Below are 25,442 nucleotides of genomic sequence, written 5' to 3'. Positions count from 1 at the left end.
CGCCCTCCACCCCCATCGCTGCAGTGTCTCAACTGCCTTGGAGCAAACAAGAGAGGATATAGAACGCAGCAGACGTTAATAAGACAGAAATAGAGGGGAGACAGAGAGAGATAGAGGAGAAATGTAAGTGAGTGTGTTTGAATATGAGGAAGATATGAAGATGAAACAGCAGGACTAAAGGTGGATTGCACAGAGCCTTTCTCTCCCTGCAAGGGCTTGTCTGCAGTATCCTTTGTAAATGGATGCTGCCTTGTGAATACGGTAAGCCTGACTACTCTCACACAGACACAAAGCTTTTTTGTAATCACTGGTTTGGACACAGAGGAGGAGCGAGACGCTTTATAATTACAGCTATTCTGTGGAGGGCGAGTGTGTTTTCCTGATAAAATGGGGAAGGTGATGTTCAGAGATGGCACCAAGGAAGGCTGTCCAGTCCCCTCCTCCACCCTGCTAGCTCTGTGCCAACAGACGCTGCTATCTTATGCTTGCAATTTGACTCATCTCCCCAGAGCATCCTTAATACTTATAGGATGCTTTTATCTCAACGCAGTGCTTAGTATGTGTAATTACTGTATGTAGGACAAGTGAAGGATGCATCAAAGATGAGTGCGTGCGTGCGTGCGTGTGTGTGTGCGTGTGTGTGTGTGTGTGTGTGTGTTTGCATGTACGTGTCTGTGCTCTGTCCAGGCCATGAGCTATGAAATGGAAAGAGGAGAAGTGAGAGAGTATACGCACACTATCAGGTGTTCAGTACTTACAACTGGCTTTACGTGAATGTGCAGTGGGAGGTGTACAAATCCCACTGAGCTCGCTGGCACTGACATTTGACGGTGAAGATTTATGTCTGCTGTTTTTTCGGGGGAAAATGTACATCGAATTTGGTTAATAACCTCGAGCTGAAATGTATTTGGTTTTTTGAGACGGTCTATGAATGTAAGTCTTAACGGTGAGAGGGAGGGAACAGACCGTGTTCATTACTCAGCACGCAAAACAAGATGATTTGTGACATTTTCTGCTTCAACATCTTTCCCAATCTTTCCAATTTTTAAAGCCTTCCAGTGTTTTTTTTTTTAATGGGGGCTTGGGCTCGGTTGTGCACCCTCAGAAGAGCATGTGTATTTGTGCGTACTGTATGTGTGTGTTGTGCTACATGCTTGAGAGAGAAAAAGAAAAGAGAGAGAACCAGTGCAGGGAGGGGTCGAGGGGCTGGGGGGTTTAACAGTAGGGAGGCAGATGGGCGGAGGTTGATGCAGCAGAGAGCAAGAGAGAGTGGAAAGAGAAGATATGGAACAGATTGGATGAAAGAGCGGCCGTGATGATTTCACGGTGGTAGCGATGTGACACAGAAAGAATGCAGGATATGATAGTTCCTCCGGCAGCAACTCACATCGAGGCCTAAAGACATCTTTGGATCACGGGCAAAGATGATGGATAAATTCCACCGTGCCTTTATCTCTTGAGCACTACTCACACAAACATGGATCATGAAGCATTAGATTGATACTTCTGCTGAACCTGTGTAATGTTGCCTGATGGGGTTTATGGGGAAAACTGGATAGTAATATTGATCGCTGTCACAGTGCAATGCTAACAGATTGAAATAAGCCCTATGGCAGCTGAGAGTTACATTGAAATGTTTTCATTAAAAAAAAATAGCTTTACATTTTGGAATTCAGCAAAGCAGTTTTTGGAGCGTACGAACTACGTTTTTTCAGGATGTGTTGGCTAAAATGCATCTCAATCATGCTTTATTTCTTTTCCGATCTTACATTACTAGATAAATCAAATGCATCAACATCATGCGTTTCTGAAGTTTAAATGACTCAAAGCGCAGTCAACTGGTCAGTGCAGTATTGGTTTCATTAAAACTTCAAAGAGTTGGGATTTAGGATGGTTAACAATGTGCACATACTCAATTCTCCATGATGCCATCTCAAGAGAAGATGTCAGCGGGAAGGAAAGAAAAACAGTGGCCTGTAATATCACACCCAGAATCAGAACTGCGTGCACGGCATCAAATGTCTTGCATGCAAACAGTGTGTCGACAACGGTGCCCACAATTCATTATCTTTGATGATTTTTTTTACTAAAGTCTCAGTTACTTGATGACGAACCAAGATGACATCCACTATGACCAAAGCTCTAATGAACCCTAATCATTTCATTAAATGTTTTCCTCTGTGACCTGTTAAATAATGTCAGGTCAATGATGACCTTGGCTTCAAAATGATGGATGACGAGGTCCAGCACCAAATTTAAAGGTTAATCACATGCTTACATAATGGGTCCTCACTAGGTTTCACACACAAACATGCACACACACACACACACACACACACACACACACACACACACACACACACACACACACACACACACAAATGTCATCATACCCTTATTGAGAATGTTTTAACATATTAAAAAAAGTAAATAGAAATGCCCTGATAAAGGGCTTTTGTTAAGCCAACCTCAACATGAATTCTTAAACCGGTTGAAGACACATCACATAAATTAAGCATAAAGCCTCTGCCAACATCATCAAAGTGTTTTGTCCTTTTTAGTTTCAACGGCAATACAGTTTGTTGCCACTCGAGCAACCGTTCTGCATATTGAAACAAGAGAAATGGTGTGACACAACCTATGCTGAGTTGACCTCCTTCCACCTCCTTTGTTACTCGCTACATCCACTCCACTGGGTGACATAATGGCAGGGGACAGCGAAAGAGACTTGGTTTCAAAGCGACAGAGGTTGTTGAGGTGGCGGCTTTTGCACTGAGGAAGTCAGTGTCACCGTGCGCGTCCGGTTCACTTCCAGCCGTCTTAAACATTTAAGGTGAGCACAGAGCTGACTTGGACAATTAAACTCAGTTCTATTACAGTTAAGTACCAAGGGGGCTAAGCGCAGTTCCCTCTGCAACCTACTTAATAAAATGATTAATCTTAGATGTCACTCATTTCATGGAGAGGGAGTACCCAAATGATCACAAGTTTTTTTGAGATGTGCTTAAGTGGTTGTAAGAATTAACATTAAAATAGAACCTGCAGAGGCAATGAGATGACTCTACAGTGAATACGTGTCAAGTTCTAACCTCTCAGATGCTTTGTCACTCTGTAAGTTCAGACAGGGCTCAGATTCAGCTGGCTCAGCATTTGGGTTTGTTTTGGGTTTTTACATCCTTGCCAGGTACTGGGACAAAATGTCATCTCCACACAAACGGCCGGCCAACACTGACGCAGAGAGGACTAATAAATGACTTAAAAGAAAAGCTTCAGCGAGGAAAGCTATCCACTGAATCAAATACAAAATCTTAGGGCGGGGAACTGAATGAGTAAGGATTAAGAAATCTGTGGAACATGAAATAACATCACCTCAATTCATCCCTCTTTCTCTTTCCCCTCCTTGTTCTAATCTTTGCTGCTAGTCACATACAGGGGCCAGTCTGTTTGATGCCGGTGAGTGAGAGGGCCTTACTTACAGCACTAAAATCTGAGAGGGCAGCACAGAGGGGACTAACAGAGCAACTTTGTCTGCCATTGCACACACATAACAGCAGTCATATGACAACAAGGAGGTGGAAGAGAGGGAGGGGGATGCTGAGGGAGTGTATGGCCTGCTACCCACTGGGGAGGGATGAGAGTCTATACTGTGTGTGTATTGGTTAAATATAGGCCTACATGTATTACTTCTGTGATATTTCTACAGGTTTTTGTAGAAGACATTTGAAGTTATGAGCACAACATTGACCTGCTTTTTAAAGAAAGTACCTGACAGTGGTGTCAGCCACCTCTACAGTCTACTGCTGTTGTCCTGCGGGGAAATCAGTTCTGGTTTCCAATGTTTAACATGCAGTATAATTGTCTTTCCCTGTTTGAACAGTTGACATTTTCTCATATCTTTCCCCTCCCCACGCATTACATAATACATACAGTTCAACTGTGCTGGCATGGTTGGCTGGCATCTGTTAGGGGCTTGGCAATATAGCAAGATTATACATAAGTGCATTCAAATATAGGTGTGGCTTCTTTGGACGGTGATTTCATCATTTGGTATAAATCTTGCAACGACTCTGCAGAGGCAACCGCCTCACTGCAATATGTAAGATATTATACTCTTATTATTCCTTTTAGCATCTACTTCATCATTGTGCCTGAGAGCATTTACTTTTCACTGCTGATCGAATGGGTTAACTGCTGTTGCATGTGCTTCAGTATGAGCCGTTTCTCATTTTCCTGTTCAAGTGATCAAATCTGCAGATAATGTCTGTGGGCTGTACAAGCCTGAAAGTCTCCGTTACTCACAATTTCCTTCTGTTGGAGGAAGCGTTTATCTTATCTGTCATGACCCAAATGAATATAAAGTTGGAGTGTTTGAACGAAGATCAGACTGCTAATAAAAACAACCTCAATTATTGTTCTGATCTACTGGATACATGCTATAGAGAGAGAAGACCTCAGTTACTGAAAGCAGAACATTTCCGTATGCACCAGCAGCAAAAGATCTGAACAGACAGATATCTAAAGACTTTTAGACACGTTTACTCACATATGCGTGTATACCAGTGAACACACACACAAGACTATACTGTCCACCTTGTGCCATCTTATCCCTTCACATCAGACAGCCATAGCTCAGCCTGTGCACAAACATACCATTGTCATCGCTGGCTGGCCTTGTGACTCAGTGTGACCCGCTGGATTGGAGAAGGGGGAACACAGCCATTGAGATCAGGAACGTTAAACGGAGCATTATCACGGAAAAGCATCTCGCATACAGAGGCCTCACCCCCATCCCGTCTCCACCCTCTGAACAGCCCACTGTTTTGGGGGAGTAGAGTAGAGAACACTGCACATCATTGTTTTCCATAATGAATGAGTAGTGTCCTCACATGTGTACAGTAAACAGGCATCTTTCTCTGAAGTCCGCATTCAGGACAGTATTTCAGGAGTGATAATACAAAGTGATAACAAGACATGTGGAACAGACAATTGTGAGATATAAATTAAGACTTTCAAATAACTAGGTTTGAATATTATAAAGCAATTTAAGGCAAATAACAGCAATTAAATGTTATAGCTGATTTTGGATTTAGCTTCAACTCCTTGATGGTTTGGTACATTCTTAATGAATAAATAGATTCACATTACTGGGAATAGCAAAACAGACAAGCTTATTTAAAAGCTGCATGATCCAATTTTGTGCCACTTGTTTATTTTTTTCAGGATATTTGACTTTCTTCCCTAGTTAGTTCCATTCTTTTTTAAAGTTTTGCCTATGGGTCATACAGGAAATATGCAGGACACAAAACATAAAACTATTCTGGAAGAGGCCAAAAAGCTCTAAGGAGGTGCACTGAAGGGTGGTAGTTTGCCATGATTTCAACCACTTAAAAGTATTTTTCATTAAGGTACACAGAATTGACCTCAGAAGAATTTGAGTCTAACAGCTCTACTGCTTCAAGCTAAGAAAAACACGTCAGATTCCCTAACAATACTAATCACATACATTTATGTTACAAGAATCCTGGGCAATCCATTAGATACAATGTCACATGACATTATTTTGAAGCCAAGGTGCTATCTGACAATAAAGGCTTTCAGACACCTTCCCCCAGGAGTCTTCTTGTAGTGAAATCCTAGACACACGCTCGCTGACAGGCTCATTCTTGAGACTCCTTGACAGCCAATTTAAATGTGTCTTCACTGAGAAAACGTAAACCATGTATCCTTTTTTTCAGCGTGAATAGAAAAGTCCCCTGCCAGTCCATTTTAACCCACTCCATTCTTATGAACAGACACCATAACATGAGATAACATGAAATGATAGATTGGTTAATGGTAAGAAAATCAGGACTATAGGATCAAATGCTACATCTTGTAAAAAGTGGTGCAAACTGTTATATGATGCTGAGGATAACTCTGCCTCTGACCTATATCTCATATCATTCTGGTAGGATGTGGCGACCACAAATCTGACTCATCACACAGACGCAGGCCTTCTAATATGTAAGACTTTTAAAAATACTTTCCACCAAGAGATGCACAACATGTTTTCCACACACACAAGACACACAGTATACATTTTCTAAAGCATCACATGATGTCGTGTTATATACAGGATCTGTTAGCAACTGGCCCGGCGATGATATTGATCCATCATTCTGCTGCTAAAGCATGAAATTGACTTCTGCATTTTGTCCCAGATTCCACAACGTTATTAAGCAAAGCCAGTCAGTGTGGTGCCATGCAGATCATATAGATTCTCAGAAATATCTTTATAAAGATTAACTGTTTTGTTGAGCTGGATTTCTGCCCTTCAAGTCAAGTGAAGATGTACATGCAAGGTAGGAATCCAGCTTTCAAAAACATGTCATTTTAGTACATTTTAGTCAGTATTGGGCTTGTGTAGCTGGAATGAAACATCCACCTTGTTTGCTGCCATTACTAATCAGTTGTGTTACTAAGGGCTAACCAGTGGCCCGCCATTACAAATCAGTTTGACATGCCCATTAGCTCTTAGTTAGCATCTAGTCATACAGCAAATAAGGTGTGGTAATGCGATTTTCAGGTGTTTTGGAAGGAGTAAAAGGTCAACAGGCTTTTTTATACATTTATTTTATCTGTAAATGGTTCCCACATTAAGAGTGGCAAAAGGATTTTGACAGATTAAGATTATAATCGCAAAGTAGCCAGCTCTTATCAAAAGCTCCCATGGTGTACAGTTTGAGCTGCTAGATGTGAGCATTCCTGTTACATCTCCAGTGCTCTTTCCAGTATCTCTGGCACTACTGCGTTAAGACTCCTCTGGGCTCTACTCTGCGGCAGAAGACCTTAGTAGATTGGAGTTGGGGTAAATCGGAGAACACAACAACAAGAGACTGGGATTTAAAAGTATTGGGTTATAAAACTGCTTGCATTGCTCTAATGTCAATAGTGCAGTCTGTAAAATATTTTTGAACAATGCTTATTTAAAAAATAATTGTCTTTTTCCAGATTCAGACTTCACTTTAAATCCTTTTTATTTTTTGTAACTGAAATCTCAGAAATATGTACTGTAATAACGGGATGGTTTATATAATACTTCCTCTATCAATAAAACCCGCCCCCTGTAAATTAAGATTATATTTCCGTCTCTTATAATTTAGTCTACACACCCTATCAAACTGGTCAATATTGACACAGACAACCAATCAAAATACAGTGACTCACTAGTTTATAAAAGGTATAGTTTTTAATGTGGTCCAATACAATACTGCGCTGATACATCTGTCCTTAATTAAGTTGAATTGTGTTGGCAGTGTGTCAGATGGGTGTTAATTCAGCTCTATGGTCAATTTAGAAGCATACTTTGTTGTGTTGATAATCAACCATGTGATCAGACTTATCACAAAAAAACATCATAAACACCAATATGTGCTTATATTATAAGGTCAATGTTTTTTAATTTTTTTATTAAACCTTTATTTAACCAGGTGGTCCCATTGAGATCATCGGTCTCTTTTTCAAGGGAGACCTGTCCAACATGGCAGCAAATGTTTAATCTTTAGGTGGCTAAAGTTGTTTTATACAAACTATAAAGACTACATATTCCATCATGCCGACAGATTTCTTTCAAGTCTGACTCGCTGAAAGTCAGGCCTTAATTGAGTTTGAGGGTTCAAATTCTTGATTTGAGTCATGTGCAACCCTCATGTCCAGAGAGTGAAATCAAATGTTTGTGAAGAATAGAAGTAAAATCCAGTATTTATTTTTGAATGAAAGGCTTACTCTTTTAGGATATTTATAATAATTAATTTATTGCTTTTGCTTGTAGTTCCTGGCCTCGTCTGTGTCCTTTTTTTGAAAGGTTCAATCAGTTCTTTCTTCAAACATTATTTTTGATTTTTCCGAAGGTGTCACTCTAAAATTAAACTAAATGCTGCTCTTTCAAAAATGTCTGCTGTGCTTTTGTTTACCGTTTGTTGCAGTTGCAGATGACATTTTGATAGGGTTTGTTTCAACTGTCAACAGAGTCGCTGCCAGGGTTTACATTTCTCATCTCTTTAAGTGGAAGGCTAAGGCCTTTGGATAGTTCAGTAAGCCTTCAGCAGATGTGCTAATGCAGCGCTGTAGCTCAATAACCCCAACACAGCCTCAAACATTTCTACACAAACTCGGAAATAGGGTCAGCTGACTTACTCATGCGTAAAATTCAATTCAGAACATTTTAAAGATTTTACGATTGGTCTGCCCCAATATCCGTTTCCTGTATTTTCTTGTTTGCCTTAATACGTATTAATTTGCCTCTCAACTCAATCAGGAACATTTGGTCTAATTCTTGTCTATGACCTCTGCATACTTCTGTCAGCCTTCCAGCATTATCTTTGACTTTGTTGTGACTGAATAAGCTCTTGGAGGCGATAGTAGTTGAGGAAAGCATGTCTATTGATCTACTCAGATTTTCTCTAATGCAAAGCTTATTCACTGCCTAAGTTGCATCACATAAATTCATAATGTCCCTTCATCAGAGCCTCTTGTCTCTTTTAGAGAGCTTCTCTGCTCGGCTGGGCAACTTTTTGTTCCAGTAACACCACAAGGCTGTTATTCATTTTTTATCTGCTGATTTTTACCCCTTAAAGTAATTAAATTACTTATTTTCGAAAAAAAAGACTGAAACAAGAACTGAAAGGTCGTATATAGTTGCTCTTGACAGTCGCCACAGAGCCCATTAATACCCGACATGACCCAAAGGTTTGATCACAGTTTCACTCTAACTGCTTAATCTTGACACAATAGCAGGATTTAGTACAGATCTGGGGATTAGCTACTGTTTCACTCTGGGGTTTCAGATATTATTGTCAGAATCAGTCCGCTGCATTCCAGTAAAACTATGACACTGTATATGGACAATGACCAGACAGCCTTAAGTCTTTAACCTCTTTTTGTCAGGCAGCCAGGGGAAAGCTAGTCAGAAGCAGGGAGAACGCCACTAAAACAGCCGCCTCTGGGTGAGAAAGCATACGCCTTGAGCAGCTGATTGTAAAGCATGTGAGCTGCTTTGTTTCCTGTGTGCATGTCCTGTATTTGAGTTTGCTACAGGGTGTGTAATGCTGGTTAGCGTCTGTATGCAATGCCGACATCCATCAGTACGAAAGAGACACGATCGCACTTTAGATTAAAATGTAATAACAACATGTTTACTACACAATGCAAGGCCTGTCATCAAAGAGTCTATTTGCATAACCCCACTGCTCTGTGTAGTTACGGTTAAACTGACCTACAAGTGCCTTTCTGTATAATCTTAATTAGAATACTCTTGACCTCAGCAAAGCAGGGTCATCCCTACTAATGTAAAAGTCTCTGACTGCTGACTGACATGTGGTTTATGGAGTTTCACCATTGGTCAGTCAGGTAATGGAAAATTAATGTGATGGAAATTCCCCATTGGCTCTTGCCCTATGATATAAAAACCGTGCTTCAGCTGCATTTTGTTCCTGAAACTAACGTTGTTGGTCACGAATCATGAAGTGTCTGTGTAAACAGATACAAAGTTAAATCACGTTGCAGCGGAAAAAAACATAGCTGATTAAGTGATCATATTCTCTGTAGAACCAGAAGCTAACGGGAGAAGAAGATCTGGAAATATTTTTGACAAAGTGCACCCTTAAAGTGGACATAGGCTGATGTCTAGCTCAGAGCTGACCATCATGGTGGCAGGAATAATCTCTATGTGCCCACCATGCCAGCATTAAAACCCTAAAATTAAAGGAATAGGCTGACTCGTATTGTGTTTAATGCAACAGACAATGATATATACTAGGATTCTTGTTTGATCACTCCCCAGGTTGCTTTTTAAAAAGTCCTTGGAATGCTTAGCTGTGATGAATAGACGGTTTTCTTGCTTTAGTTTTGATGTAAATCGGTACCTGGTTTAATAAATGTGAAACATGTTTGCCGGTGCTGTTCCCCTGCTGAAGACTACAGTTATTTATGACTGGAAGATGTAGGGAAGAGCCATATTCTCCCTGCTGCCTCTCCACAGCGGGGTTATTCTCAGTGGAACAGCTCATCCGATCCCTCTTGAAATGCAAGCCCTCCGAGCACAGCTCTGACACACACACCTGCACACCTCATTCATAAAGCATTACAAGATGATTATAAGCTCACCTGTGCCTTCAATTCTAGTTTTAACATTGCAAAAATGTGCTTTTAATAAAAACAATACCTTTGCTTTCCTTCATCTCCCCAAACGTGAGCAAATTAAGCAGTTGTAACACATGATATCACTATGCCATGTTTTTTCCTTCTTCCTCCTAAATCATACATTACATGTAATTTGTTTGACGCTTTTATCCAGGGCGACTTACATACATTCAGTACTGTGGACAATCCCCACAGGAGCAATTTGGGGTGAAGTGTCTTGCCCAGGGACACAACGACATGCTGACTGCAGTGGGACTCAAACTTGCTATCCCCTGATCCGAAGTCCAGGACACTTTCCACTGAGCCACAGCCTCCCTGTATGCTATATGGTTATGTTTAATTTAATTTAAATCATGTGTCCTCACTGGCACAAGGGGAGATTGATTTCACAGCAACACATAATGGATTCAACACGCTTGTGTTGCTCTTTTTAAAATAGCTGAGATACAATTGTATGGAATGTTCTTTGTATGCTTTGAATCTGGCTGTACTGACCTGGAACACCAAGTAGAATTTCACAATTTACTTTACCTGGTAATTTTCTCGCTGAGCGTGCGAACAGATGAGTTGCCTGCCGAGTTTCTCTTCCATTTCCTCTTTTTGAATGTTACGTTTTGGGTGGTTGTGTGAATACAATCAACTACCTGTTTTTTCTTAACATTAGGTATTAAACAGCAATACATATCTACACTATTCAAACACAGTGGCTCATTCTGCCTGATGTTTGTATACAGACATTGCAACTACATACAATATATATTTTAGTTTTTTATATAAGCTTGCTTTTGTCATTTTGTGTGAGCAATAATTGTGCCTTTGTAAAAAGAATCGCCACTAAATCTAATGTAATCTGATTTTAACAGCAATCTTATGGAATTATCAACCACAGCAGGAAAGGAGAGACTGTTACACAACAAAAACACACTGTGACTACATGTACTCATCTGAATTAGGGTAGGATGGTAATTATTTGCAACATATTCAATTAATAATAGGAAGTAAGCGCTTGGGAGAGTGATGGAGGCAGGGCTGATGGGCCGTGAGCAGCAGGAGCTGTGTAGGAAAGGCAAGAGTGACCGAGCTCAGTCTAATCCAGGCTATCACATTACCTCAGCCCTCATAACACATCGAGATGCTGGCCTATCTCCGTGGCCCCCATGCCTCTACCTCCACTCTCTTACTCTTAAAGTGACACGCTTCTTCTGTGTAAGAGGGCCAACTGTTTGTTAGCGCCATTTCTTGGAAGGTGTTTGACATGTATGAGGATATTTAGGCATTACCAGAGGAGGTAAGCCTGGAAGTGTTATCCTTTGAGTAAAGATGATGACTCCGTTACCATTATATGGATTGGAGATGGTCATATATGCATTCAGAGCGGCTTCAAAATCAAAATGAGTATCAATCGTGTGTTAATTGTTTTGGTTTAAAGTTGAATACTTATGTCCCACTGTGTTCTGCTCTAGTTGTTATACCAGCAAAGGACTACGTTTTCTTCTATGCAGTGTAATAGAATGGGTGATATTATCAATACAAATGTAATGCGATAATAACATTGACTGATTTGTTTTGCAGCGCTGGCACACTACTTCCTTAGCAATTATCTAAAGTGGTATGACTTCAAAAAGTGTGGAAATGCAAGGCTTGCATTTTTCTGAGATAGCAAATTGAAAAGACTTCATACACAGCTTTAATGTGTTTCATAGGCTCTCAAAATCAGTGATGTGCATTAACCGGTTTGGCTGGCTATGGCATTTTGAGGGGGCAGTCAGGTGCCTGGAGCCAGGAAACAATGCTCTCCACTCTGTTTGTGTTGTGATGATTTGTTATGGCTTTGTTCTGCTCTGTTTGTCGTTTGAAGAGTGGACCTCACTCACTGAGCTCTGAGAAATGCTCTCTCTCTCTCCTCTCTAGCTCACTGTGAGAGGTTTGTAGAGTATAGTTTCGCCAACAAAACTAGGCCACAGTATGACTTCACATTTGTTACTCGGCCAATAGCATGCAGCCTGTTTCAATGTGCATCTATTTATCACAGAATCCCAAAGAAATTCACGGCTCCAAATGGGCTTTTGCTTTACATTTATCCAATACTATCAGGCAGTATTTCGTTTTAATATTTGTCCCGAAGCTTATTGGAATTTGCTTTTGTTTCTGTTAACGTAAAAGTGATGCCTGCTGAACACAAATATATTAAGCAGGGGTAGAGTGAAACCAGATATACTCCTTTCCCCGGATCACAATGCAGAATCCAGATGTCTGGGCAAGAAGAACAGGCTCCACAGCGGTATGAAAGCTTGAGAGGCACCTGCTGGCATGAGTTATTTTATATTTTAATAATTTCACCTTTTTGCCTATCAGGTCTGAAAGTATTACAGTCAAAGGTGCTGCGCTGTAGTGGAAATAGGCTCTGTTTCTTTTCAAAAAGTTGAGTGTGCTTTTACCGGCCTGGTTCTATGCCAATGTTTGACCTCGGTTGTGTATATAATGATTCTGTGTGTGTGTGCACGGTTGTGTTCAATGGGTAGGTGCGGTCAGCGGAGTTCTGCCTCAGTTAAGGTCTATGGTAACAAAGGATTGCACAGGGACAGAGTTTGGGTGTGTGACTGTTGGGAGTAAAAATATCAAGTGGCAGTTTACACTGTATACAAGTAGCATGGCAATGGTTGAATTTGAGGTGAGCAGGTCAGTATGCATGTGACTGTTCATGCTTTCTTTGCTTATCAGTCTATTGTTTGTGCGTTGTTATGAAATTGCAATAAGTAGGCTGGTGTAAGTAATGGCAGTGTGTTAACTGTGGAGCAAAAGCCAGGAGGCAAATAGCATAAAGACTGGAAGCAGGGGCAAACAGCAAGTTAAAGGGATCACCAAAGGTCACTACAAGTCAAATTGTATTTGGTTGAACTATTCTTGTAGCAAATATGTTAATTATGTGATGGAAAGTGATGAACCTGCTCTCATTTGTGTGTAACATGCTATTAATTGATCTTTTTTTATTATGTGTTGCAGACTTGGACTTCAGTTGCTGGGGAGATATCACACCACAGAAGAAGCTGAAAAGATTTTAATCAGGAAGGTTAAGCAACAACGACCTATATCTAACTGAGGGTGGATGTTGCTGAAGCCAAACGAGGGCAACGTACCACGAGAGCCATGTGGGAGGAGAGTAAGGGAGTTCTGCAATTCGCACGCATCGAGCCCTAACAATCTGTCCAGTGCTATTCGCTCAACGTTCTCCAGCCCTGTTTCCTAGCTGTTTCTCAGGGGCAGCCCCTGCTATGCACCCCAGCTCTGTTGGCTTCAGCAGGCAGTCCGACCTCAGTGCCAGGCGCTGTGTGGGCATCCCAAAAGCCTGGGTTCTGACCACACAGGACTTACAGACAGCCCCTGAACAAAAAGAATCAAATCCTCCTGAGCCGCTCCTCTGTGTGGTGACTTTCCCGTCTAGTGTTAAATTGGGCTGTTGTGAAGACTTGTCTGCCTCTTCACCAGCAAGTTCTTAGCGTTAGTGAAAACCCTCTCCAACTCGTCCACCAGATCCTTTTAGGTCACCACTTCGTTATAATTTGCTTTCCCATCAAGCAGCAGCACGACTTCCTTTGTGCTCACCACGTGGTGGAGGACCATGGGATGCCGTCAGAGCTCGGAGGAGAAGGAAGCGGCGCGGCGCTCCCGGCGAATCGACCGCCACCTGCGCTCAGAGAGTCAGCGGCAGCGGCGTGAGATCAAGCTCCTGTTGCTGGGCACCAGCAACTCGGGCAAGAGCACCATTGTCAAGCAGATGAAGATCATCCACAGTGGAGGCTTCAACCTGGATGCCTGTAAGGAGTACAAGCCCCTAATCTTGTACAATGCCATCGACTCGCTCACACGCATCATCCGTGCCCTCACTACACTCAAGATCGACTTTAACAATGCTGATCGCGCCTACGACGCCGTGCAGCTCTTCGCCCTCACAGGACCGGCTGAGAGCAAAGGGGAGATCACTCTAGAGCTGCAGGGGGTCATGAAACGTCTGTGGGGGGACTCAGGGGTACAGGAGTGCTTTCAGCGATCCAATGAGTACCACTTAGAGGACAACACTGCATACTACCTGAATGACCTGGACCGCATCTCTGCACTCGAGTTCATCCCAACCGTCGAGGACATCCTGCGGTCCCGCGACATGACCACCGGCATTGTGGAGAACAAGTTCACCTTCAAGGAGCTTACCTTCAAGATGGTGGATGTGGGTGGGCAGCGTTCAGAGAGAAAGAAGTGGATCCACTGCTTCGAGGGCGTGACTGCAATCATTTTCTGTGTCGAGCTAAGTGGCTATGACCTCAAACTTTACGAGGATAACCAGACGGTAAGACAAATCAGTTTTACAGGACCCATATGTGCACATGCACACATTAACATCCCTGTTAATATAGCAGTTTGAATAGATCATCCTAATAAGCAAGAAAGTATTCAATCTTAACTCTGACTAAGTTTCACTTCGTGAGAACAGATCCAACCAGTATTTTAATCAGTGGGTTGAGGTCATTTAAGTGACAAGATCAAATCTTTTTTAGTCAGACAAGAAAGTACTTCTGACGCATTGCAATGATCTTAGATACCAATAATCTTGGTATCTATATTCAAAGTCCACGTAATTGCTTCAAAGCATGAACTGTCTGGTGCACAAATAGATTCAATATATTCCTTTCGCTAATTATGAACAATCAAAGGCAAAATGTTTGGGGTTGTCAAAACCTCCAAATAATACATTTTTATATTAAACGTTTTTAATTTGGAAGCAAAGAGATCACAATTGAGTATGTTATATTGGATGTAATCAATTACATCAGGTCTGCCTTTTCCATCTAACACTCCTTGTTTACTTTAATGTAAATAAATGCACAATCATTAGTTCACTGTAAGATTATTAAACCATCAAACGAGTGAACAGCTTATCACTTAAAGCAGCTACTGTAAACAGACCTGAACAAAGAATGTGAGTTCATTCTAAGTACAACATTAAGTGTACCTTTAGTTCAGGTCTATAGCTAGAGGATACAGCTATGTAAAAGTTTAATTAAACTAAATGATCAGAGGTTACATTAATGATATTTTCTGTTGGAGAGAGGAATTAGGAGATTCACCTCAGAAGCCCGAACAAATGTCCTACTCCTTTTGGTATATTTTGATTTACATGGACTGGATTTACTGCATTAAAGTGCTGAAGAGCTTCTCTGTGAAAATGTAACAGACAAAAATCTTATCTGCAGAAGGTTGTTTTCCACTCTTTACCCTTTTCATCTTTTTATTATACTCTAAATAACATTAGCACTGACTGTAATAGCATTCAGTGCATTCAGTTTTGTTTAATAAACTATTTGGAAGGCCTTATCCAAATGTTATGGTCCTTTCCAAAGTTATTTGGCTGGAGGCATGAATGGAGAAATAGGTGAAACACATTCCCTTATTGTGGTAGTGCAGCTATTTCAAATCTGTCTGAATGAGAGAGGCCGGTTGGTTATCTCCCCTTCATGGTTGTGGAATTTGAACGATTTACCATCCATAGAATATCTGCTTTGTTATCTGAGTGTTTTGGAATAGTTAGGTAGTTATTGCTTGTTTAACTGCCTTTTTGATAATGGAAGGTCAACAATAGATACTATTTTACTTCTTGAGTGTAGACCAACTATGAGGGGTCAGCTATTTACTATTTCTTCAAAGCCATGATCACATATTTTTTCTTAAAGTGGCTCCAGTTCACTTTTTCCATACACTCAAAAATAGCTTGAGCACAAAGTCATTCCTGTTACTGAGCTGGCCTGATAATTCATGGGTTGCCCAGATAAAACAGGGAGTGCACGGAGATGGGTTGGAACAAGAAATCAATTAGTTTTATAGGTTAAAAATAAAGTCTGAGAAGAAAATGCAGTATGGTGTTAATTGAGTTCACAGAATAAAGTGTGAGGCTGTACCTGTGAGAATTAACAGATTGTGAAGGCACCAAGTAGCAATGGGAGTTCACAGGTGCAAGAAAAAACAACTTCTAATATTCTAAGATAGGAGCGGAAGAAGATGGCAATAGATCAAACGAACCAGAAAGAAAGACATCCTGAAATTAGAGCAGTCATCCTGCGGCAGATATGAATATAAAGACGTTTTTTTGCAAATACTGACAATTTCATGGTGAGGTTGTGGTTGAATTCATGACTGCTTTTAAAGTTGGATGTGTTTTAACAAGTGAAATAAAGTAGCCTTTGAAGAAACCAACAGGGTTTATTTTAGTTAAACGAGGGTTTTCTAAGAAAATACCCATTAATGGCTGTGATTTTTATGGGCCAAACTGTGACATGTTGCCTTAACTGACTCAATGAACCATTTCACAAACAGCTCTTCTTTGTGCGTTAACACAGAGACTCACAACACTACATCTCAGCTAAATAAGTCCATTATATTTAGATGTATTTTAAGTGTTTAAGAGTTTTACTCAACATGCATCAGCTAACCCTGCACTGAGGTGACACTGAAGAACATTGGGTCGCATCGACTAGTTGTACTTGTTAACATTAGAGATGAGAACATGAGTCTGAAAAAATGGTTTAGCCTTTCCGCAATGGTTTTATTGCATAGAATTTTGGAGATGGGATATATTGCTAAGTAATCATGTTTATCATTTGAGGATCTACACAAGAGACAGCACGCATATAGCGGCAAACAGCCAACTCCATTGCCCTGTGCACGTTGCTTAGAGGATACTGGCTCAGTTGCCAAAATGGCATACTAATGATCTATTCCGCGGTGAGCAACCAGTCTCTCTCCACTTTCTTAACAGTTTTATTAGTTTTTGCATTATGAGCAATTAGCGCAAATCTTTTGGTTTAAAGAAATGTGTTTGAATGCCACATTAATGAGTGCAGATTCAATACCATATTGATGGTAAATAAACCAGATTCTAATATAAATGACTTCAACAAACATCTGCTGTAAAATGATCATCATGTCAACCATATAGAAAAAATTAACATTAACATGAAAAAAGCATTTTAAATAGCAGGCTATACCTTAGCACGTCCAGCTGGGAAGAGACCAAGGGGTAGACCTAGAACCAGATGGAGGGATTATATCTCTTCGCTGGCCTGGGAGCGCCTTGGGATCCCCCAGTCAGAGCTGGTTGATGTGGCCAGGGAAAAGAAAGTTTGGGGCTCTCTGCTGGAACTGCTACCTCCGCGACCCGACCACGGATAAGCGGGAGAAGATGGATGGATGGATGGATGGCTATACCTTATTATATAACTATGCAAATACATTACTCATTAGGCGGTTTTATAACAGTTATGATGGTGTCTTAATGCCCCCAAGTATAATTATATTTATTTACAGTATATAATGGACGGGTAGATCATGCAGAAATGTGCAGAAGTAAAGCAGAATGGTAGAAGATTTTAAAGCATGACCTACCGAGAGGAGCTACTCGCCTATTCATGTTTTAGTCACCAAATCAACTGAATAGATGTGTAAAAGTATTAGTGAAAAACTACTCATACATACTCATAACATGGCTGAGATTTTAAAATCCTCTGCTGTATTATGTGGCCTGAAGCTTTATAAAAGAGCCAAATGCAGAGTTATGGAAGAAAGGCTGTTCTAGCATAAAAATCACATAATGGTGGCAATCAGGCCACACCCTCCGAAATCTACAGGACGATCAGGCAGACAGCTTAATGCAACAGCACCTCTAAATGTCACATTCAGTGTACACTGTACACCTTATCTAAAGGTTTCTGGATTAAGTACAGTTATGTTGCTGGCTTGCTGCGCTTCCATTTCCACAGAAGGCTCCTCTGTGAATTCCTGCATCTTGGAGCCGCCTGCTTCCATAACCGCTGTCAGCTGACAGCACTGCTGAACAGCTGTTACCTAACACTAAGTCTGGCCTCTACATGATCAATGCATGTGCATTGATAGACAAGGCAAGAGTGTTTGTATATGTGCTTACTTTCTGGTTACACACTTGATACATCAGTTGATGGGGTAAATAACCGCAGTGAAACCAGATTTGGTTTCTTGTAAAATGGGTCAGTTAGGATCAAGGTGAAGAAGGTACTTCATGGCATGAAGTTTGTAACCATCCTTGTGCTGGTAAATTAAGATGACCCAGATAAGGGTGCAAAGAGAGAATAGTACTTACAAGCTACGCTAATATGGGGAAATTAATACAGCTTATGCTACACGACTTCATGACAAAATGATATTCCATAAAAATAAAACGAGTATACAATTCATACGGATTAAGTATTAGACCAACATTCAAGGACAGACAAGTCGAAATATTTCTATCTACCAAAACAAAAAGATACTGACAATTGACTATATCAAAGATTATAATAAATAGCAGAATATTGAGATCAGACTGAAGGGAAAATGTATACATATTTCTAAAGGAAATGTTTTCAATCTTGTACTGAAAGGAGAAAACTGTGCAGACTCATCAGATGCTTTGATAAATAACAAGAACATCACCAAATATTTGCCTGAGCATTTTGCAGGATAATCTAGGTTTCTCTTAACATATAACCTAGCTTGAAATTCATCTTTCACAGGTTACACTACATAAACTTGATTCAACCACAGAGATAATATAAGCAGGCTCTGTAAAAGCGTTTCCTGTATGTCACATTTATTGGATTAACATTCCCATGAGAACATGAAAATGTTGAATACATTTGCAGTAAAGCTGTTGTACAACATGTATTGATTGCTAAATAGTGGCTCTATTACCATAATGTTATCAATGTGTTCAATTCCAAGTCCTGCAATACAAGGACGAGCTGTCATTTTAATTAGTTTTAACTGCGTTAAAAATTGAGGTAATTTTCCCCCAGCATATCAACCGTTGGTTTTGTAACTGTAACTTAGGAGTTTAAGACATTATGTGCATTATGTATTGTGTGTATGGTTATCACTGAACACTAACGCTGCTTTGAAAGTTCCTCCTTAGAGGAAAAGATCATACTGTAGATCATCTTAGTGATCTCAACCTTCAAAACTTCAATGTCACTCGAGCAGAAAAAACAAACTTTGTCCGACCAGATTCAGTTTCAATGCAGAGAGAACAACAAGAGAGAAAGTACACCATAATAATTACAGTGCAACATTTACCCATCAACCCATTCCCTGATGCATTTTCCCTGTCCCATCCCTGTCTTCATAATGAACCGGTTGCCATGGTTACTGTTGCATAGTAACAGGCCAGTCAAATGCTCCTAATCCTGCCGCTGTTGACAGTGAGCTGTGACTAGGGAAGGGAGGATGAGAAGGCGAGAGAGGGGGGGGGAGCGTTTGTACAACAAACAGCAGCGCTAGAGAGAATAGATAGGAGGTGTGTACGTGCACACATGAATTGTTTTTCTGCGCGCATTATTATGAATGTGTAGTAGAGGTTTCTATGCAATGGCTGAGGCTGAGCAACTGCAGTGGATTGTGTGAGAGGTGAAAATGAAACGCCTCGATGAGAGGTTCGCGGGTATTTAAGCTTGTGTTAGCCAAACATAAAGGCAGACACTGCTCTATTTCCATTGTCGCGATCATTATTTTATAAAGCTGTCTAACAGGAATTAATTACCTGTCACATAAATGACGACTGGAAATGAATTACTGGGGTTTCAGGATTTTATGTCAATGTGTGCATGTGCACTTTCCCTTTCAAGCCGCAGAAATGTAATTGTATGTCAAATGACATTTCCTCTGATCGGTGACTTCACGTCCTTTCAGAGGCACAAAGGAAGCTGTCAGACTTTAGTCTTTCAAAATGCATCCAGCAATTCTCTTCTTCACTCAGCAACAGCATTTTAACCCCCTAATGGGTTATCAAAGGAATTACTATCAGTTAATTGAATTGCTCTTATGACATAACACTGCTTTTCCAAGAAATGGAATGAGATTGTTCAAGGAAAAACAGAGTGGAAAAAAAACATGTTGGCCATGGTTTTGCCAATATTTAATTTACCAGGCTAAACATTCACACAAAGGTTCCCATTCAGAAATTATGAAGAAATTGTTTGTGCCCTACAATGTCCGACAATGACTGTCAAAGTCCCTGCAAAGTGAAAAACATGTTAAAAAAAAAAAGAAGATATTTTACATACTTCAAAACATGCCTGAAGTTGAAGTTGGCTCACAGATATTCACCTTCATAATGTAATATTTGTAATCTTTTTAGATTTGGATGTTAATGGATATAATAGATAGATGGATATACTCATATTGAATAATGCTCATCATACTCAATCTTACACATTACAAAATAATCAGGTTAAAGCAAATGAGAACACTATTTTGTGTTAACATATTCACCTGCAAACAATTACCATCAACATAAACAGACAATTATAGAAAATTGTCATTTAAATGTGCTTAGCTTACAGTCAGAAGTTTGATTATGAGCAGCATCTATCACGACACTAATATGTACAATTGTAATGTGTTTACAATGTGTTGCTGCCCACAGAGAGGGAAAGCAGAGCAGTGTGAAGAAAGGGATGTTCAGGTAGAGCAGAGGAAACATTGTGACAGAGAAAATCATCTTGGTAGGAACACCCTGTCTAGTAAGACTGTGACATTTAAAATGAAGCCTAATGAATTACCAAGGGGTGGCTGCACAAGTGATTTGTATTTATGGGAAACAAAGCAATGACACAGGGTTGAACTTCCTTATTAATACTTGAGCTTAATTAGATCCTGCACCTCTGGACTACCCTGACAGGAGGAGGTGAGGGGGAAAGCTGTGTGTGTGTGTGTGTGTGTGTGTGTGTGTGTGTGTGTGTGTGTGTGTGTGTGTGTGTGTGTGTGTGTGTGTGTGTGTGTGTGTGTTGGAAGCAAATTAAGGGGGTCTGCATGCTCCTGAACGCTGCTCTCCCCCTCCTCCTGCTCCCCATTAAGAAGTCTACTGCAGTGGCCAGGTGAGGAGTCGAGGTCCTCTGTGGCCTCAGCTGGCTGTCTCCGGCCACTCTCTCTTATTTCCACACCCTGCAAAGAGGAGGAGTGAGGTCAATCAGCCAGACATTACTTTGTGCACTGAACAATATTTAGGGGGCATTCTTAGTCCTCGGGGAAACATACTTTTACAGAAAGGAGAGCTTATGTTTTTAACAGCATGTGAGAGAACGGGAATAGAAAGGAAGACATGGATGAAGAAAGGGACTAAAGACACATTGTTATACAAGTTGTAAACAAAGCCTTGGTTTATAGCCTTAGCAGTTATTGTGGTTCAAGAGTTTGTTTTTGTTAACCTTTGTCGCTTCCACATTTATTTACTATAAAAGGGTTACTTTGTCAACATGTACTACCTAGAAAAAAAAACACAAAGTACAAAAAAGAGCTTTTAGCCAAAATGAAAAACTGGCCACATTCAAGGTTATTATAAAACTTTGCTTTCCCATAACTGTTGCCTTTTCATCATTATCCAAAAATAGTGCACTTACGACACTGAAAAATCAGGGTTAACTTTCAGACCACACTATGATTGTCTAATCCTCCACTATTCCCCTCTGTATTTTTTTTCACTCTGTGCAGATCTTGTGATTTGCTCAGAGCACCATGTTGTTTCTGTAACCTTTTAAACAACAGTTCCATCTGACAGCCTCCTGGTCACAAGCTGCTGGCCAGTCGCCACATGCTAGCAGCTGCCATGAACTGATCAACGTTCCTTTTCACTCTTTTCTCTCATACATTCAAAGTCACATGAGCACAAACTACACTGAAGCACATGCATGCACACAAACACGTTTATACCCACACAGATACACAAAGGGTGTTTCTTCTGTACCTAAACTTCTGCAAATCAAATGGAAATAATTCAGATTTAAAAAGCTTAATGAATAAAACAAATACAATTGAAGTTTGGTACAGCGTCTGGCGTCACATGGTTCCTGTTTTTGTTTTTGCTAAAAAAGTATTGCTGCGACTCATCTGTACTCTTCTTGTTTCCTCTGATTAGCCCGTTTATCTGAAACACATGGTCAACGTCAGTGATTTCCATTTTAGAATTGTGAAACATATCTTAATAATTCATTATTGAGAAAATATTGCTAAACTTAATGTGGTCCTTCTGGCTATAAATGAAAATGCATCAACATTTGGATAAGCCTTGTTAAGTGTGATGAAAGCTGAAGGCTGAAGAAGAAAACAATATCATAGAATCCGAGCAGTGACGGTGCACTGAAGGAAAGGTTAGAGCGGTCTGTCCTCAGTGTAAACAGCATATCTGTCAAAAACAGCCCGTGTCCTTGTCTCCACCCAATCCAAATATTTTATATATGACAATTGATGCACATATTCTTCACAAGATTGTTCTGTAATGAGCAAACCTAAAACTGACACACATCTTCTAGGGCTGATTATCTCACAGTTATTGACTTCGAGAAAGAGAATAGCGAGGAAAAAATAAGGAAGTTGTTACAGAGGAGAACGTGAGAGTTCAGATGCATGTCTTCATCTGTGTGAGTTTCAAGTCTCTGTTGACATAACAGAGAAGCCGTACTGCTGGTCAGTCAGTCAGTTATCTTGTCTCCATTTTCTTTCTCAATTCTTGCTAACATGGTTTATCACTACATGATCCTGCCTGTGTAAATGAGGTTTAAATGTGTGATAGTGTGGGCTGATTTAGGTTGTTGCTTCAGAAACAATATAACATCTAAGCTGTGAAAATAATTCCTCGTAGCCTGATCTTTCCGTTTCTCTTTCTTTCCACATGCCTACAGAGCCGCATGGCCGAGAGCTTGCGCCTGTTCGACTCCATCTGCAACAACAACTGGTTCACCAACACATCGCTCATCCTCTTCCTCAACAAGAAGGACCTGCTGGCAGAGAAGATCAAACGCATTCCCCTGACAGTGTGCTTCCCTGACTACAAAGGTCAGAACACCTATGAGGAGGCGGCCGTCTACGTGCAGCGGCAGTTTGAGGACCTCAACCGCAACAAGGAGACCAAGGAGATCTACTCGCACTTCACCTGTGCCACTGACACCAGCAACATCCAGTTTGTGTTTGACGCTGTGACGGACGTGATCATCCAGAACAATCTCAAGTACATTGGGCTGTGCTAGGACCTGATGCCGGGTGGGGGGGTGGTGGTAGTGGTTGTGGTGTCCGGGGGGGTAAAAGCGGGCAACTTGGCAGGAGTTGGCACGCCATAAGGCTGGATAAACAAAAGGCATGCCTGCCAGTTTGTCTCTTGGAAGAGGTGCAACAGAGACCTGCAGAGGAGAGGAGGTAGAGATGGACAGGGCTGGACCATGCTGTAGATTAATGTGTTTCAGTTGAAACAAAAGAGCTGATGGGCCACGGTCAAGATGGGATTTTTACCCAATGTGTTTGCACTGAATATGAGTATGCAGAGACACCCAGAAACACGCACACACACACACACACACACACACACACACACACACACACACACACCCTTATGTTTGCTCACACACAAGATCTTTGGATCAACAGTCAAGCACTTGTTTGACAAGGCATCACTGGAAACGTTAGACAGCGACCCCTACCTGCCTGCCAAACCTGAGGTAGTAGGTCTGTACTGCTGGTTCTTTTCGGTGACTTTTATTTTATTTGCCAGAGTCAATTAATGCTGCTTTACAAGAAGAAATTTGACAAAATCAATGTTCTCTTTTGGATATTCACCCTAATAATGGTAAAATATATATATGTCAGTAGACATGATGTCACAGGGTTTCTGCCTAAAAAGGAAACTGCCACAGTGTAAAGCTGAAGTGAAATACGTTTTCTACACATTACTTCTGTTTGCCCCCTGGTCGACTCTCTAATGTTGTCCTTCCCCCCCTCTTTCTTTTATCGTTTTTTGTGCTTTAAAAAAAAAAAAAAAGAACATGTCTCTAAAACCTGCCTTTTATAGCAAGTCACTGACTGATAATACCAGGAGAGTGTTATGCTCGGTAGAGTCAAAAGTATTCTTTATGATCATTCCAGTTTCCAGCAAGAGACAACAAAAACAGTGCCAAGATCAATTTGTAAATAAAAACAAGGTCCCATCCATTACATTAATTTTTGTTTTGTTTTTATGGACGAATACATTAAAACATGCATGATTTTGTTACTTTGGGATACTAATATATTTTATTTGGGATTATGTTCCTCTTTTCTTAAGTTTAAATAATATATTCCCAAATATATATATATAAATATATATATAAAAGTCAAACACTGTGTACGATTGTACAGTTGTCAGAGAGGAATCTATTGAAAAGAGTTATATCAATATAATAACGGTGAATATGATGTAATGATGATGATGATGATGAAAAAGATGACTGATGATCATGATGATGATGATAGTGGTGATTACAATCACATTAATGTCAAGGAAAATCTCACTACACAGCTAGCATGAGAGGAGTGGATCAAAGGAGAACAAGACTGTAGAAAATATGAAAACAAAGAAGCAAATCTTGAAAGTTCAATCTTCCTTGCATTATCTAAGTGAAAATTGTCAAACAGCCAGTCAGTATGATGTGTAAATATACTGTAAGGTACACTCTTTGTTCAAACAAATGAAAAATAAAGGTTGAGTTGTGATACTGTGAGAAAGAGAGAGCGAGAGAAAGAGAAGGAGGAACACCCGACTCCACTCCTCCTCTTACCCTTTCTTTTCAGTTTAGAGGGTGGTGAGCAAACAACTCAGCTAAGGGCTTAAGGCTTGACTTTACGTGATGTCCACTTTAACAAAAGACAAAACAATTCAAAAAGAAGTATAAAGAGGACAATAACTATGAATAAAACAACTTATGCAAATTTCCATGGTGCAGTGAATGTGTTTTTGGATGGTGGTCGTGTCAAAAGTGCTTTAAATGTGTTTTGGATTGCATTCTACAGATGATGAAAAATGGAACTGATCTTCATAATTAAACTGCATCAAATGTTGCGCGACCTGAAGAGGACGTACTGTCCGGAGTCCTGGCTTCCAAACACTGCGTACAAAATCATGACCTAAAAAGTGTTCCAATGTCCTCGCCATACAATGAAGCCGCTCGGGCAAGAGTAACTCAGACATGAAGTATGCAATTAAATTACTCCTGAATGAACTTTGCCTAGTGATGAGGTGACAGCGGGCAGATTCCTCTCTAATTACTGTATAAACCCCAGCTGACCCCACATGTCAGTCCCAAAACTAAAGTTTTGTTTTGCAATCCTTAGTCTTTAAAAAGTAAATATCCAAAATTACAATATATTTTTTCTTTTATTGAATGCAGTACTTATGCAGAGAAGTT

At 40.5% G+C, this 25,442-nt stretch overlaps 1 protein-coding gene across 1 annotated transcript; it reads left to right on the top strand.

The window, feature by feature from the left end:
* gnaz (guanine nucleotide binding protein (G protein), alpha z polypeptide) lies at positions 1-24,970 on the top strand. Its single transcript, XM_010789228.1, has 3 exons — positions 1-261; positions 13,183-14,521; positions 22,911-24,970. The coding sequence occupies exons 2-3, from the start codon at positions 13,799-13,801 to the stop codon at positions 23,253-23,255; spliced, it is 1,068 nt and encodes a 355-aa protein (XP_010787530.1). The 5' UTR covers positions 1-261; positions 13,183-13,798; the 3' UTR covers positions 23,256-24,970.
* Positions 24,971-25,442: the final 472 nt, after the last annotated feature.

This window comes from Notothenia coriiceps, unplaced genomic scaffold, assembly GCF_000735185.1.
Source record: "Notothenia coriiceps isolate Sejong01 unplaced genomic scaffold, NC01 NC01_scaffold00032679, whole genome shotgun sequence".
In the NCBI taxonomy this organism is placed as follows: Eukaryota; Metazoa; Chordata; class Actinopteri; order Perciformes; family Nototheniidae; genus Notothenia; species Notothenia coriiceps.
The sequence above is the reverse complement of the archived record's forward strand: the minus strand, read 5'-3'. Positions and strand labels throughout refer to the sequence as shown.